The sequence below is a fragment of the Acomys minous genome (assembly GCF_964271855.1).
Source record: "Acomys minous genome assembly, chromosome: 17".
In the NCBI taxonomy this organism is placed as follows: domain Eukaryota; kingdom Metazoa; phylum Chordata; class Mammalia; order Rodentia; family Muridae; genus Acomys; species Acomys minous.
The window spans coordinates 196,167-213,033 of record NC_140500.1 but is presented as its reverse complement, the minus strand read 5'-3'; the positions used below and the strand labels follow the sequence as shown (position 1 = coordinate 213,033).

Below are 16,867 nucleotides of genomic sequence, written 5' to 3'. Positions count from 1 at the left end.
TGCTCCCAATACAAGGGCACCCACATTTGTAAAGGATCTATTAATGAAGCTTGAACACAAATTGATCTCCACACAATATTAGTGGGAGACTTCAACACCCCACCCTCACTGAAGGATAGGTCATTGAAACAGATACTAAGCTGAGAAATACCATTAACAAATGCCATGAATCAAATGAATCTAAGAGATATCTATAGAACCTTTCACCCAAACAAAAAGGAATATACCTTCTTCTCTGCATCGCATAGAACCTTCTTTAAAATTGATCACATAGTAGGTCACGAAGCAAGCCTCAACAGATACAAAAGGATTGAAATAATTCCTTGTATAATATCAGATCACCATGGTCTTAGGTTGCACTTCAACAACAACAGAAATAATGAAAAGTCTACACATAAATGGAAACTAAGCAACTATATGCTTAATGACACCTGGGTCAGGGAAGAAAGAAAGAGAGAAATCAAGGACTTCCTGAAATTCAATGAAAATGAAGGAACAACATACCCAAATTTGTTTGCTACATTGAAAGCTGTGACAAGAGGAAAATTCATAGCACTAAGTGTCTTTAAAAAGAAAATGGAAATATCCCACATAAGCAACTTAATGACACAGCTGGAAGCCCTAGGGGAAAAAAGCAGAAACACCCAAGAGGAGTAGATGGCTGGAAATAACCAAACTCAGGGTTGAAATTAATAAATTAGAAACAATGAGAACAGTCCAAATAATCAACACAACCAGGAGCTGGTTTTTTGAGAAAATCAACAAGATGAACAAACCATTGTCCAAACTAACTAAAAGGAAGAGAGGTGGTATCCAAATCATCAAAATAAGAAATGAAAAGGGAGACATAACAACAGACACTGAAGAAATACAAAGAATCAGAAGATCCTACTTTGAAGGAACATATGCCACAAAATTTGAAAATCTAAGGGAAATGGATGATTTTCTTGATCAATTCTACTAGCCAAAATTGAGTGAAGAACAGATAAACAAGCTAAGTAGTCCCATTTCCCATATAGAAAGAGAAGCAATCATTGATAGTCTCCCAACCAAAAGAAGTCAAGGTCCAGATGATTTCAGTGCAGAATTCTACCAGACTTTCAAGGATTTGCTAATACCGATACTCTTCAAGCTACTCAAAAAGATAGAAACAGATGGAACATTATGAAATTTATTCTATGAGGCCATAGTCACATTGATACCTAAACGTCACAAAGACCCAACAAAGAAAGAGAATTTCAGACCAATTTCTCTTATGAACATTGATGTAAAAATGCTCAATGAAATACTTGCAAAACGAATACAAGAATACATCAAAGATATCATTCACCATGACCGGGTAGGCTTCATGCCACACATGCCATGATGATTTAATATATGGAAATTCATCAGTGTTATCCACCATATAAACAAACTGAAAATTAAAAAACACATGATCATCTCCTTAGATGCAGAGAAAGCATTCGTAAAATCCAACACCCATTCATGTTTAAAGTTCTTGAAAGACCTTGACAGACCTTGAAAAATTAATTTCAACTTTGTAGGGAAAAACAAAAACCTCAGAATATCTAAAACAATCTTGTATCATAAAAGATCTTCTGAAGGAATCTCTATTGTTGGTCTTAAATAATATTGTATAGCAACAGTTAAAAGAAAAAAAAGACCAGCATAGTATACTGGTATAGAAATAGGCCGGTTGATCAATGGAATCAAATAGAAGACTCAGAAATAAATATTTGCACCCATGTACACTTGATTTTCAAAAAAGAAGCCTAAAAACAAGCAATGGAAAAAAGGATACCATCTTCAACAAATGGTGCTGACCTAGCTGCTTACCTATAGAAAAAGTCAAATAGATCCACATTTATTACCCCATGAAAACTAAAGTCCAAATTGATTAAATACCACAATATAAAATCAGACACACTAAATCTGTTAGAAGAAATGTTGCAAGAGCCTTGAACTCATTGGACAAGGGGAATAGTTCCTGAACAAATCACCAAAGGCTTAGGGTCTAATGTCAACAATTAAGGAATGAGATCTCTTGAAATTGAAACGCTTCTATAAGGCAAAGGACAGTGCCAGCAGAACAAAATGAAAGCCTAGAGACTGTGGAAAGATCTGTACCAACCCTACATGACACTAAGGGCTAATATCCAAAATATATAAAGAACTCAAGAAATCAAACACCACCAAACCAAATAACCTAAGTTTCAAAAGGAGTCCAGAGTTACACAGATAATTCAAAACAGAGAAATGCCAAATGGCCAAGACACACTTAAAGAAATGCTCAATGTTGTCATGGAAATGCAAATCAAAATGACTCAGAGATTCCATCTTATACCTATCATAATGGCTAAGATGAAAAATTCAATCAAAAACACATGCTGGCCAGGATGTGGACAAAGGAGAACACTCCTCCATTGCTGGTGGGAGTGAAAATTTGTACAACCACCTTGAAAAGCAATCTAGTGCTTTCTCAGAAAATTGGGAATAGTGCACCTCAAGACACAGCCATACCTCACCCGGGCTTTTACCTGAAAGGTGTTCCACCATACAATAAGGACATTTGCTCAACTATTCTTAGCAGTTTTATTAGTAACAGCCAGACTTGGATACAAGCTGGATGCCCCTCAACTGAAAAATAGATAAAGAAACTGTGGCACATTTACACAATGGAATACTGTTCAGCTACTAAAAACAAGGAAATCTTGAAATTTGCAGGAAATGGATGGAAGTAGAAATGATCATCCTGAGTGAGGTAACCCAGGCCCCGAAACACAAATGGTATATACCCACTTGTAATAAGATGTTAGTGACATAATACAGGATAACTACCCTACAATACACAGACCAAAAGAATCTAAATAACAAGAAGAACCCTAGGGAGAACACTTAATTCTCATTCAGAAGGGCACAGAGGCTAGACACTACAAGCAGTTGAAGAGACAGAGCAGGACAGGAGCCTACCACAGAGGTCCTTTGAAGTACTCCAACAAGCAAGGTATTAAAGAAGATGCTGAGATGCACAGCCATACTTTGGAGTTGAAAGCAGTGGGTCTTATGGACAATTTGGGAGATAGAAGAACTTGGAGTAGACAGGAGCTCCACAAAGAGTCCAAAGAAGCCAACAAATCTGGACCAGTGGTGGGGGCTGCTGCAGAGAGTGATGCACCAAGCAAGGACCATGAATGACCAGGAGCTCTGCTCAGATGTAGTTCAAAGGTAGCAGAGTTGCCTTGTGGTTCCCATATTATGGGGAGTAGGGGTAACTTCTGACATGGACTCTCATGACCACTCATTGAACACCTTCCCCTGGCAGGCAGCCATGCCAGATACTGAAGAAGTTGATACAAGCAGTCCAGAAGAGACTTGAGAGGGTGAGGTCATAGGATGGGTGGGGGGAGGGGCTTCCCCTTTCTGAATACTTGGAGAGGGAGAGGGGGAAGGGCATGAGGTAGAGAGTGTGGAACTGGGAGTCGATGAAGGAGTGGGCTACAAATGAGCTGTAAAGTGAACAAATTAAAAATAAAATAAAATAAAACATAGAAAAGAAATTCGAATATTAGGAAGGTACCAGAATGGATGCTGTAGAGAATACTAGGTATTTGAATTAAGTATCATGATGAAATAAAACTGCCACTCACCTGGATGCTTTATCTTTCCTGGCTGGAAGGTTCTATGCATGCTACCAAAGGCTGATGGATCATGGTTAAAGAGAAGTGGGAAGATTGTCAGGGACAGAGGCTTGGGGGATAATCTCAAGGAAGGAAAATTTTCTGTCCATGTACTTGCACCTTTAACTTAGAATGATTATGAAAGTATGTACAAGATGATGTATGCTTAAACATGACAAAATGCCAGCATGGAGAAGGAGATGGACATGAAATCTAACCCCTAGCAGAGATGCTATTGAGATTCCATAGTTACTGGGGGAGAGATGGTCAGGTTCTTCACTGTTGTCACTTCTAGGAGATCAACCCACATAAGGGAAGACTCCAACTACAATAGTACTTTTAGAAAACAAAATGTACTTGACTTGAAAAAAAGAAACACTTACTTGGGTAGAGGCTAAAGTTAGAGACAGTGAATATGGAAGGTGTGATGGTACAGGTGAATATGTTCAAAATGTTTGTGTGAAATTATTAAGAATTAATAAATACTTTTATAGGCCAAAATAAAATACAATTATGTCTAGTGGAGGGACATTTGTCAGAATAGTGAGAAACAACAGAAATAAGTATATTTTGCTTCTGGATGGTATATTTTAAAATGTATACATATATAAAGTATTAATAATATTGAGCATATACAGGGGGAGGAGGTCGCCCTCAGTCAGTCATAGGGGAGGGGAGTAGGAAGAAAGTGGTAGGGAGGGAGGAATGGGAGGATACAAGGGATGTGATAACCATTTATATGTATTATGAATAAATTAATATATTAATAAAATAGTAATAATATGTATTGTTTTGACAATTTAATGCATGTAAGCAAAGGCTTAAAACCACAGTACAGAGTGCAATCTCTGCTACATATTTCATGATAAAGCAGAAGAGAGGCTACAAGTATCCAAACACAAAGAAACAATGAGAAAATGAAATCTTTATAACCAAGACTTCATTCCTGTTTTTAGAATCATATTTGACTACACATTGTTTGTAAAAAAGTTATATGATTCATATATGATAATTAAAACTTTGTTTAAAATTAAACAGAATTTTATTTGATACTTTCTCATTCTTTTCTTACAGTGAGTTTGAAATATGCATGCTATACTTTGGTTAAATCTTTGTCTTGATTAATAAATTTGAAGCATCTACATATTTGTGAACACATGTAATATAATTTTTCTTTTAAGACAGAATTTTTTTCTCCTCATTTCTGTTTTGTATCCATCTTTTCATCTATCCAGATTCATGTCTCTTCTCTCTCTCTCTCTCTCTCTCTCTCTCTCTCTCTCTCTCTCTCTCTCCTCTCTCAGGCAAATTCTAAAACTCCAGCACAGCTTGTTGTACATACAGTGTTAAGACAGTCAAGGCTACATGGGGAAACCCTGTCTCATGAAAAGAAAAAGGAAAGCCGGGCATGGTGGCACATGCCTTTAATCCCAGCACTCGGGAGGCAGAGGCAGGTGGATCACTGTGAGTTTGAGGCCAGCCTGGTCTACAAAGCAAGTCTAGGACAGCCAAGGCTACACAGAGAAACCTTATCTCACAAAACCAAAAAAAGAAAAAGAAAAGAAAGGAAGGAAGAGAGAAAGGAAGAAGAAAGGGAAATGGAGAGGGAGAGGAGAGGAGAGGAGAGGAGAGAGAGAGAGAGAGAGAGAGAGAGAGAGAGAGAGAGAGAGAGAGAGAGAGAGAGAGAGAGAGAGGAGAGAGAGAGAGAGAGAGAGAGAGAGAGAGAGAGAAGAGAAAGGGATATAAATGTTTATCTGGGTATGGTAACAAATGCCTTTAGTCCCAGAACTCAGAAGGCAGGTCTTTCTGTGTGTTCTAGGCTAGCCTAATCTACAGAGTGAATTCCAGGACCGCAAGCTATGTGACTTAGAGAGGCCCTGTTTCAGAAAAATAAAAATAAAAGGAGTGAAGGAGCACATAACACACACACACACACACACACACACACACACACACACACTTACTTTTAAAAAGTATTTTAATTAGTTTACTTAAATGAAACACCATACCCAAAGCAAATTGCAGAGGAAAAGATTTATTTGGCATTTTTTTCATCATATTAACTATTGCTGTGATGAAATAACCACATCCAAATGTAAGATAGGGAGACAAGCTTTTATTCCACATTTTACTCCATCACTGAAAGACATCAGGGCAGAAACTCAAACAAAGTCAAAATGTAGAAGTAGGAGGTGGTGATACAGAGGCCATGGAATGTTTATAGTTACTGGTTTGTTCATAATGGAATTCTTAGCCCTCTTCCTTATAGAACTGAAGACTACTAGCAAAGGAGTGGCCCCACCCACAATGTTCTGGGCCACCCCCCATCAATCACTAATTGACAAAATGCCCCATAGGCTTGGCTATAACCCAATTTTATGGAAGAACTTTCTTAAGTGATATTCCTTTCTCTCAGATAGCTTTAGCAAGTCTCAAGTTGATATGCATCTATGCAGTGCATTTGGCATATACTTCAGCCCTGTCCTTTGTTTGAGAAAGTTAGAATAGGAACTCATGCTGGGCAGGACCTGTAGGCAAGAGCTGTGACCCAGAAACCATTTATTGGCTAGCTCACTGTGGCCTTCTCAGTCTGATTTTTTTTTAATGGAACCCAGGACTACCTGCTCAGAGGTGGCACCACCCACAATGGGCTGGGTCCCTCCACTAAATCAATGATTAAAGAAATACCACAGGACTGCCTATAGCCTGAACTTTTTTTTGCTTCATATCATATATTTACATTATAATTCACAACAGTAGGAAAATTACAGTTATGGAGAAGCAACAAAAATAATTTTATGGTAGGGGAGGTCACCACAACATGAGGAATTGTATTAAGGAGTTGCAGCATTAGGAAGGTTGGGAACCACTGAATTTGGTGGATGTTGATTATCGGTTACTCCTAGGACAGAAGTGCCACTATTGACCTTTAATGATATCTGGCCACTTTGGTCATTATTGCGGTTCATAGGAATTACAATAGGTGGGACTTTTATGCCCCTGCAGCTTACATGGTACCTTCATATATTATGAGCCTGATCTTTTTGAGGCATTTATTCAATTGAGTCTTCCTTCTCTCTACTGACTCTAGTTTGTTTCAAGTTGAGATAAAACTAGCCAGCACAGAAAGAAATATTAGACGAAAAATCAAATGTTAAGAAATTGATAATACTACTTTAAAGTAAAAATAATGATTTCCTAAAAATTAATCTTATGTGGTCATATACAACATTCTTGTTAGGATAATGGTAGTAACAACATGCAGAGAAATTAGTAGGAAAGGGCATAAATCTGAGAAAATTTTTGTATTATTTGTAAATGTAACTGCATCAGATAACTTACATTGAAAACCAGAAAATATATCATGACTTATGTACTTCTTCAATTAGAGGAGATAAAGTTGGAACACCATAAAATAAATACTTTTCATTTAATTAGTTTAACAGAAAATTAATATATAAAGGCTTGAGTTCATGACTATTTCTTTATATGTGTTTAGATAAATGGTAGAACAAATCACACAGTATTGAGAATGACTGCCTTTGGTCTGTCCTCAGCCAGATTCTGACAAAAATCCCTTACATCAGAGAGGTTGGTGTACAGGTGATGGGATGCTTGTGTTTGTGTTTCCGGCTATGCTGAAAAAACTCTTCTACACATTACTGCCTCTTTGTTAATTGACCTGAGAAAAGGGGAGCTAAAAACTACAACCAGAATTCCAATTAAAGAACAACCTGGAGATGAAGGAAGATCAGTTGATACAAAAACAAAAACAAAACAAAACAAAGAACAGCAGCAGTAACAACAACGAAACAGACACCAAAGTCATACTACTGAAGTGAATGATTACAGGCCAGATACATGGTAGCCCTCCATTAAATATTTAGAGGACACTCAATAGCTATTCTGACTGTACACCAAGAAATGACCACGGGGCTGCAATTCATAGAAATAGAGACTTAAATTATAAGGCCACAGGCAAGAGTGGAGAAATGTGCTCAGGATTGAGATAGAGTTGGGGGTGGAACCATTTTCACTGCTGGTACACAGAAGGATTAAAAATGGAGAAATCAATCCAGTATGATTTTTAGACACTGGAGCAAATGTTCCAGAACACTTGTAGTTGCTTCGTTCAATCTTTTTTTTTTTTTTAATTCTGGGTGAAAATGTAATAAAAATTTGTTTAAGAGTATGTAGAAAATATGTTTGGGAATTGCATTCTATAAGAAAAGATTTTAAATCTTTTATGACAAAAATACCATTTTCCTTTCATGATCTATTTTGATTATATTTTGAAAGATATAAAAAGTTGAATGTTTATGACCTGGGCTAGTTCACCTCTCTTAGGACACCTGGTAGTCCCTCATCCATGAGAGGTCACCATATTCATTCCAAACTTAGTTTGGACCCCTGATCTGAATGGTGAACTACAGCCAAGGACTCCTGGATTCAAGTAGTCTTCCTGTCTCAGCCTCCTGACTCTCTGGGTCTGGTCAAGGTATTGGCAATAAATGGCTACAGAATGTTCAGCCCTAAATGGGGCTGTCATATCACATCACCCAATCCCAATGCTTAGAATGATTGCAAAAGATGGGTCAGAAAGGCTGTAAGAAGAAGACAGAATGACTAAAGGGAGAGAGTGTTTTCCAGAAACAACAAAACAGTTGCTCATATGAACTCTGTTGTGACCTGAAAAACATGAAACCTGACAGAATCCCATGAAGAAGAGGGAAAGTTGGCAGGTGGTCTGGAATGAAGTTCCACCCACAACTGGGGAGCTTTTGGCCACCCATTGCTGATGAGAAGAACAGAATCATTTTCCTTTAAGGGTGTGATCCTTGACAGTTCTAGCACACTTCAGTGGATGATCACACATCAACAGTGTTTTCTGGTAGTGCTACCTGGGCTCAATGGATGCATTTAAAGCAAAACAGAACAGAAAATAGTGATACACAGTTGGGTGGGCAAGGAATGGGGGTGAATCTGGGAGGAGATGGGAGAGGGGCATGAATATGATCAAAGCATAATGTATGGAATATTTGAAGACTTAATAAATAAAACAAATACTTTAAAATACAAAGGTGAATTTTTTGATACAATTCTATACTGATCATGGACAAGCCAGACACTCATGGATCACATAACTGAAAGTATATTATTTTCATATATAGGCTTGTTGCAGCATAACCTAAAGAAAAAATCATACAGATGTACATTTGTGACTGAGCTACTGAAAACACAGAGGGCAGATGAAAAAAGAGAGTAACAAGAGGCATTAATTATAATGTATAGAAGGGGCTCCAACCAGCATCCAAAGTCCTCAGCCTGCTAGGTTAATCAGACAAATTTGTGATCTTATTTGAGATATGATCCTTAAGAATTTGGATCTAATTTTAATTATTGCGTTGAGATACAAATTATTTATCCAGATGTAAAATTTTGGTACCGTGACCATCTTTGCTATGTTAGTTTCCAATGTAGTGTGTCAAGACCACCAAACATCCCATGAATTTTATGTATGAACACATTTCTTCCTCCACCATCTTGTAGTTTTACTTAACACATCACCATGGTGGTAAGAATTAAACATTACTGTCACACAGAGCACAATTTACCTTAAAGAGGATATTTTTCTCATAAATTTTTACTTATTGTCTTCCTACCAATTTTCTTATGTGTTTAAAGACATATTCAAGCTGTATTGCTCTATTTCAATTTTTTACATTTATCCCTAGAGATTTGGGATGTTGGGTATTAAAGATAGCCACACTATATTTTCTCTATAAGGAGACACACTTGAATATTTGTCATTATTTATTATACGAATCAGCATTCTCTTGACACTATTCCTTTATGTGCATATTTCAGAAAAGCTAAAAAAAAAGCCTTAAGTGGCCACCCTCCCATCAAGAGTATCTTTGTGATCACATCCATATAAATGAAGGAAGGCACTGGAAAGATATATGACAAACCGGTATACATTAAAATTTGTTCATACACACACACACACACACACACACACACACACACACACACACACACACACATATATATATATATATATATATATTATGTAAAGAATAATCTTACAAACTGTATCTGTCATGTTCTCATTTGGAAAGCTACTAAATTGCACTCCTGGCATATTCAGATAATCAGTTTTATTCCTTCTGAAGCCTCTGTTGGGGTTGAAGACCAGACAGTTTAGTTTTACAATTATCCTTAGTTGTTTAGTGATTAAGATGTTTTTATGTCTAGATAGATGTTTTAATTTGATAATGATGAGATATGATAGATATTGGTTTACATTCAGAGTTGTAGACTCACCAAGATAGGAAAGATGTTTTCTTCAAGGATGCCAAATACAAATAACGAAAACACTAAGAATGTAACATTTATATAATTCCTGATTTTGTCATGGCTCTTCTTGCTATAGGTAGTTTATTGTATATATATGTAATAATATAAATATATATGTAAAAAATAAAAAATAATAAAAATATTTAAAATCTGTTTGAGAATAACACATTTAACAAAGCAATATTGAAATTTTATAAAATGGGAGACTGGAGAGATGGCTCAGCAGTTAAGAGCACTGGCTGCTCTTCCAGAGGTCCTGAGTTCAATTCCCAGCAACAACATAGTGGCTCACAAGCATCTATAATCAGATCGGATGCCCTCTTTTGGTGTGCAGGAGTACATGCAAGCAGAACACTGTATATGTAGTGAATAAATCTTTAAAAAAATAGAAAATGATATAGGCAAAGATATGTGTAGAGAAACAAAGTGATCCCAAATGAAATGATAACAATCCTGTTCTGAGATCAGCTGCATGTAACATAGTCACTCTAGCAACATTCCAGGCACTCAGGAGTCTCTGCATTCAATGACATCATCTCTTCTCGCAAGAGCACATCTGGATGTAATAAAAGCCTAGAAGTATTAGGTTATACTAGATTAAATTATCCACACTTTGAAACCTTAACACTGATAACATTCACATCATTTAACATTCTCAAGCATGACAACAGAAGATCACAAGTTTTCAATTCATATGTGGAAAGCACAATGAGTAGCATCAAAGTTGTCACGTTTCCTTGAAAGAGGAAAAAAAGCACATATGAAAATATGCTTGAAGCGATCTGAGACTCAGAGAGAGTAATTGTGAAAAACCCAAGAAAGTCTTAATCCATACATTGTTTAAGTTTTAGGAATCCCCAACTCTGAGAATATATAATTGTACTTACCATACATTAAGGTTCTGGAAGCGGTGTGGCACATATTCATTTCTAATATACTTTTCTACATGGAAATCAACAAGAGGAATAAATGCACCAATCATCATATCTCCTTCACGGGAAAGATAATCTTTAGTTGTTGCATAGCAGAGACTGTCAGTTGAATCACACACAAAATTGGGAATATACAGAAGCCCAAAGATGAAAATCCAGAACATCCTATTAACATGTTGTCTGCCCAGGCACAAGACTGATAGATACATACCTAATGATGTCCATCAGGTATATATTGATCTCAAGTGTTTGTGAACCTGTGTGCTTCTCACTTTGTTGATGGGTGCAGCTGTCACATTAATCAGCACACGGTTTTTCGTGATACTTCTTCCACTGCCATTGAGAGTTTGGAAACACTTTTTCCCTTAGGCTCTCTCTACATCTGAGTCCTTGTTTTCTGCTTAACAATAAGTTGGAAGCTCTATTTTGTATTTTCTTCTCTAGCCACAGGCATCATGACTTCAGCCAAGAAGACAAACATCAGAGCTCAGGCATCAATTTAATTATTGGGCTGTTTTGGCCAAATTGAAGCAGGAAACTTTTCATGTGACAACAACTTTGGCTGATGAAAACAGCATCAGAGGTTGCCATGGTAGGTGAATTGTGAGAATGTCTGAAATGCCCATGGCAGACACACACAGACAAAATCAGTGGGCCATGCTTTTCCAAACCAAAGACAACCAGTGAAGTCCCCTCTTTTTCCTGAGTATAAGTGCCTCAGAATTTTATTCTATGATGTAGTTGTGTCAGAGGATCACTAACATGTCTGAAGCTATTACAATTTTTTATTACTCACTTTGGAAAAGGCCAATAGTCCTGCACATTGATTACTTCCAAATTGTGTACTTAACTCATCCTGTATCAATCTATGAGTACAGGTGTCCTTAAGACCCACCCCTTCATATAGAGCAGTGTGTTCATCCACTTTTTACCATGCTCTGAAAAAACTAGTGTGTGAGAGAAATTTTTCTCAGTTCTATCTATTTTTCTCAGTTTTTAGAAATAGAGCTAATGGTGGAAAAAAAGAAGAAAAGAAGGGGGAATATAGAAATATATAGGGATGTGAGGTCAAAAAGTAGATTTGTGTACCTACTCCTCAACTTAAGGCCTTAACAGGTACTCACAAACAAGGTTATTTTTAATTCTTTGGTATAGACTTTTGTATATTGATGTAAAATAAGTTCAATTTTGAAACCTTGTTATAGAATTCAAATGCAAGATTATTCTTCACACACATTAAATATATTGAGCCATTAATAGGAGATCATGTACCCATGCAACTCAAGTATATTACCAAAATTTACTTTCAATACTTTGAAGGTGTTATTGTAGGCTGTTTAGCATAATTTAGTAAGACAAGTTAATTGTTAGTTGCTCAACTCATGGTCATGTCAATTATTAATCTATTTTCATGAAAAGTTTAACAGATAGATAGGATTCGATAGATAGGTAAGTTAAAATGTTAGATAAGGTCTTCAGGAACCTCAGAGACTTACAGACTATGGCATTTAAAGATTTTTTTTTTATGATTTAAGGGTCCTTTGATAGTCAGAGAGGTTAACATCTGGCAACACCAAGCTTACCACAGAGAAGATAATGAGCATCAGAAAACCTCCTTATGGAGAGGGCTTCAAAAGTGGCAAAAAAGGCCACTGAGGACAATGTCCTGGTTTCTGCTATAGACAGCATTTTCCTAAAACTGGGAAAGATTGGATGCAGGCAGAGTTGATGGACAAACTCTACCAAGACAGGCTAAACAAGTCCTCAATAGTTCCTGCTTCACAAACATGACTGCTAGATATAATGGGCCAAAAGGCTGAAGATGATGCTCCAATGTTCTATAGATTTTGGGATGACTGTCTAGGCAGAGAACTGTCTCTGTCATTTTCTCATTTTTAAAAGCTACTAACTTGCACTTCCTGTTTACTAGGTAATAATTTTATCCTTCTCAAGTCTCTGATGGGGTTGAAAAACAATCAGCTTAGCTTTACAGTTAAGCTTAGTTGTTTAGGGGTTAAGATATCTTTAGGTCTAGAAAGCAGTATTTAGGTGGATACAGATGAGCTATGATGGATATTGATTTAGATTCAGAGTTGTAGACTCACCAAGACAGGAAAGATGTTTTTTCCAAGGTTGCCAGATACAAATAGCCAAAACACTGTGAATGTAACATTTATATAATTCCCAATTGTTTCTTTTTCCTTCTTGCTATTTGTATTTTATTGTACATATGTTTAATATTATAAATGTATATGTAAAAGTAAAAAAATAAAAAAGAAGAAAAAGTAAATAAAAAAGAGATTTTGTTTAATAAGAAAAAAATAGTATGCTGTTTTACTGTCCTTCATCTTTCCATCTTCTGATCTCATCTTCAATATCTTTTTTCAGAAACTTGATGATCTTGTCATATATGTCTTTGACTTGCTTGATTATCGTTATACCAAGATATTTTATATTCCATGTGGCTTCTGTGAAGGGTATAGTTTCCTAATTTCTTTCTCAGTCTGTTTGTCATTTGTGTACAGGGAGGCTACTGATTTTCTAAAATTAATCTTGTATCCATCCACTTTGCTAAAAATATTTATCAGCTGAGGGAATTCTTTGGTAGAATTTTTCGGGCCACTTATGTGTGCTATCATATCATTTGCCATTAGTAACACTTTGATGTCTTCCTTTCTGATTTGTATCCCCTTGTTCTCCTTTAGTTGTCTTACTGCTCTAGCTAGAACTTCAAGTACTATATTGAAGAGATATGTCCAGAGTGGGCAGCCTTGCCTTGTCTCTGATTTTAATGTACTTGTTTTGAGTTTATCTCCATTTAATTTGATGTTGGCTATCCAGTTTTTATGTACAGGCTATATAATGTGCAGGTAAATGCCTTATATCCCTTTACCTGAATAATGATGTAGCAGAAATTGATCCCTTGGCCTTCAATTGAGTTATCCAGTCCCTCTGAGAGAAGAGTGGGTTTAAGGTGGATTCCTGAGGTGAGGATAATATCTGTTTTGTAAAATGTGATGGGTGAAATAAGTGGTATTTTGTGAGGTATGGTATTTTATATCCTAGGGTAGACAGGGAAGGTAATAGTTGGTTGGTAACTTGTGAGTAGGGAGATGGAAGGACCTCCCCATACCAAGATGTATATCGAGTCCTTTCTCTAAGTGAGGTTTTAATGCATTGACCACAGCTTCCTGGAAAAGGATTGGGCTGTTAGCTTGAGTCTCCTCTGTCCCTGTTAATGAGGGTGGGGGTAATGAAAGTGCAAAGTATTCACAGTCTTGATGGTGGAAAGGGATAGAAAAAACAATCTTTGATATCTGTTACATAAGAAAGGACATTGGGTGGGATGTCTGTTCTATTGCTAACTAAGCAACACTGATACAGATGGTTGAGGCACAGAGTAGCTGTTCGTGTGGAGAACCCATGCTCAATGTATTCAATTGGGCCTCTCAAGCCTTGTAAGCAATTTGAGATCAAAGGGATGAATTGTGAGGGAAAATAAGTATTTTAACAAACTTTTGGGAAACCTGCAGCCTGGTGTCTTCACCCCAATTCAAACTTGGAAATGGAGAAGTAGTCAGGATTCCCAGGAGATTCTAACATCCTCCTTCCTCCAGTACAATCTATGAAAAGGGCCTGGTTTGAGTCCGTTGCTGTTGCCACTGACATCAATGCTGTAACCTGGGAAAGAGCTGACAATGTGCCATGGTGCCTTCTTGCCCATGTCACATAACAGGCTTGATACTCATGTACACAGCATAAAGGACTGTGAGTGAGGCTGAGGATGGTGCAAGCAGGGCTGGGCCTTTGTTCCTTGTCCCTGTCTTAGCTGCGTGGTGGGAAATGGCAGAAAAGTGTTAAGGCCTGAGTGGAGCCCAAGGAAGATAGAAAGAATGGCCTGCTGTAACTTGGGCAGATCAGTGGCTGTTTTGTGAGCATCTGGTAATGGGGGAGGTTACTGGCAGGGAGCCCTGAAACAGATAGAAACAGAGGAAGGAGCCTGGTTTTGTTCAGGTGGACAAAAATGTCTGCTTCAGGAAGAGCTGAATGCCTGATCCTTCAGACTGGCACTGTGGTAGATTGAGCTGTGCTACTGCAGATATGCACTGAGGTGTGCCAAGAGGCATAAAAAGATGGCTGCTGTGATCTTGCACACACAGTGGTGTTATAAGGAACTCACAACCACTGGTCATGTGGTGTCTGTGAGCCAGAAGAAGGGAATTGCTCTATTCTCTGCCTGAATTGCACAGAGACCTCTGTTCACAAAAACATGTTGGTCATGTCCTGTGCTGTTCTGTAGAAAAGGGTTCCTGGTTAAAAGTTTATCAAGTCCCCATGGGATGTCATCTGGGTCCTGATTTCTCATAGGGATGATATTACCTGGGAATCCTTGGGATTCCTCAATTTCTGGCTACAAATTGGAGTCACGAGCTCCCCAGGGTTTTGATTTGAGTTTGTTTTTTAGTTTGTTTGTTTTGTTTTTACAACAGACTCACAGAGATTGCAAAGATGATGCATAGTAGAGGATGGGTTGTAGGTGAAAACTGTGGAGTTATTTAGCTTCTCTTTTTGTACTTTTTAGTGGGATTTTTAAGAGTGTGGTTTTGTTGCCTATGAGAAGCAGAAGCAGGGACTGTTTCCTCTGCTTTGGCAGGAGGTAGAGGACTGGGAGGGGAAAAGTTGCCCACTTTTATTATGGAGTCCTGCAGGTATCTGGGCTGTTGAATTAAGGAACTAGGGAGGGTAGGGCCAACGGTTTGCAGATACACCCCAGAACTTACAGGCTGTTATGGGTGGGTATATAATTTTGAAAACTCAGAGATATTTGGTTTTAAATTCACATAAGGATTCAGCTAGGGCTGCAAGATCTCAGTCAGGAAAAGGTTTAAAGCCCTGATTCTCAGACTCCACTGGTTGGGAAGAAGCAGCATTTTTGGCAGGACATGCAGTTGGTTCTAGGTGGTGACAGATTAGGGTAAAGATGAGCTGAAATTTGGGGGAGGTTTTTCATCCCTGATTGTTTTAATTTTGGGTAAGAGATAAGACTGGGTCAACAAGTCAGAGTCATAAACATAACCATGGCCTTGTGAGGTGCTGCCTGAAGTACCTCCTCCCAAAATGAGAAGATTTGGTTTTTGTCTGTTTATGCTATGTACTTTTAAGCAGTTACATATCCACTTAACATGAGGGCCTTTCCTATATGATGAATTGTTCCTCATGATGATAGATAAAGATAGGTAATATTGTGGTAACAGTCAATATTTTTGAGACAAATTTGCCAGGAGTGGTTAGAATACCCCACCAATGCTAGCCTGCCCACAGATTTAAGAATCTGGCAGCTGTCCTAAGGACTTTTAAGAGGCCTTTACATTACCAGTTGTTTCTGTTTTTTTTTTCTGAGATGTTAAAAAATCATTGCTTACACCCAGGTTGTCTGTCAGGGTCCATAAAGAGAGTAAGGGAATCTTTGAGCAAAATTGAGGAGTACCCTTACCAAGAGACTTCAGATGCTCCACAAACCTACCGAATGCCTCACAAAGGTGTTGACTAAAAACAAAGTAGGAAAATAGATAGAACCACCTCCCTCGGAGTCTGGAGACTTTTCTAGGCTGGGAGACACTCACCTCTTTTCACCCTAACATGAGGTTCTGGTGACCCCACATTGGTGGCATCAGCTGTCATTTAGCATCTGGCTAGTGGGTGGTCAGGATCTGTCACAGACATGATAAGTCATAGAGGCTTTGCTTGACAAATTCCAGAGACCTCCTTTCTTTTTCCTCTGTTCCTCAACCTCTCTTCAACAACTAGTTCCTCTAGCTAGTTGTCAACTAACAGCTGATTTTCCTTAACCAGTTGTCCACTGTCTTCTCAGTTCTCTCTATTGTGGATCGATCTGTC

The 16,867-nt window shown here is 37.8% G+C and overlaps 1 protein-coding gene across 1 annotated transcript in view; it reads right to left on the bottom strand.

The window, feature by feature from the left end:
- Positions 1-16,651, bottom strand: part of LOC311588810 (vomeronasal type-2 receptor 116-like) — a gene marked incomplete at both ends in the record, with an annotated part of 35,847 nt that extends 19,196 nt beyond the window's left edge. Inside the window, 3 exons of the mRNA XM_084766778.1 lie at positions 10,925-10,979; positions 14,103-14,201; positions 16,594-16,651. Of these exons, the coding sequence (XP_084622904.1) occupies positions 10,925-10,979; positions 14,103-14,201; positions 16,594-16,651 (212 nt within the window). The remainder of the gene's footprint in view (positions 1-10,924; positions 10,980-14,102; positions 14,202-16,593) is intronic.
- Between the last annotated feature and the right edge of the window lie 216 nt (positions 16,652-16,867).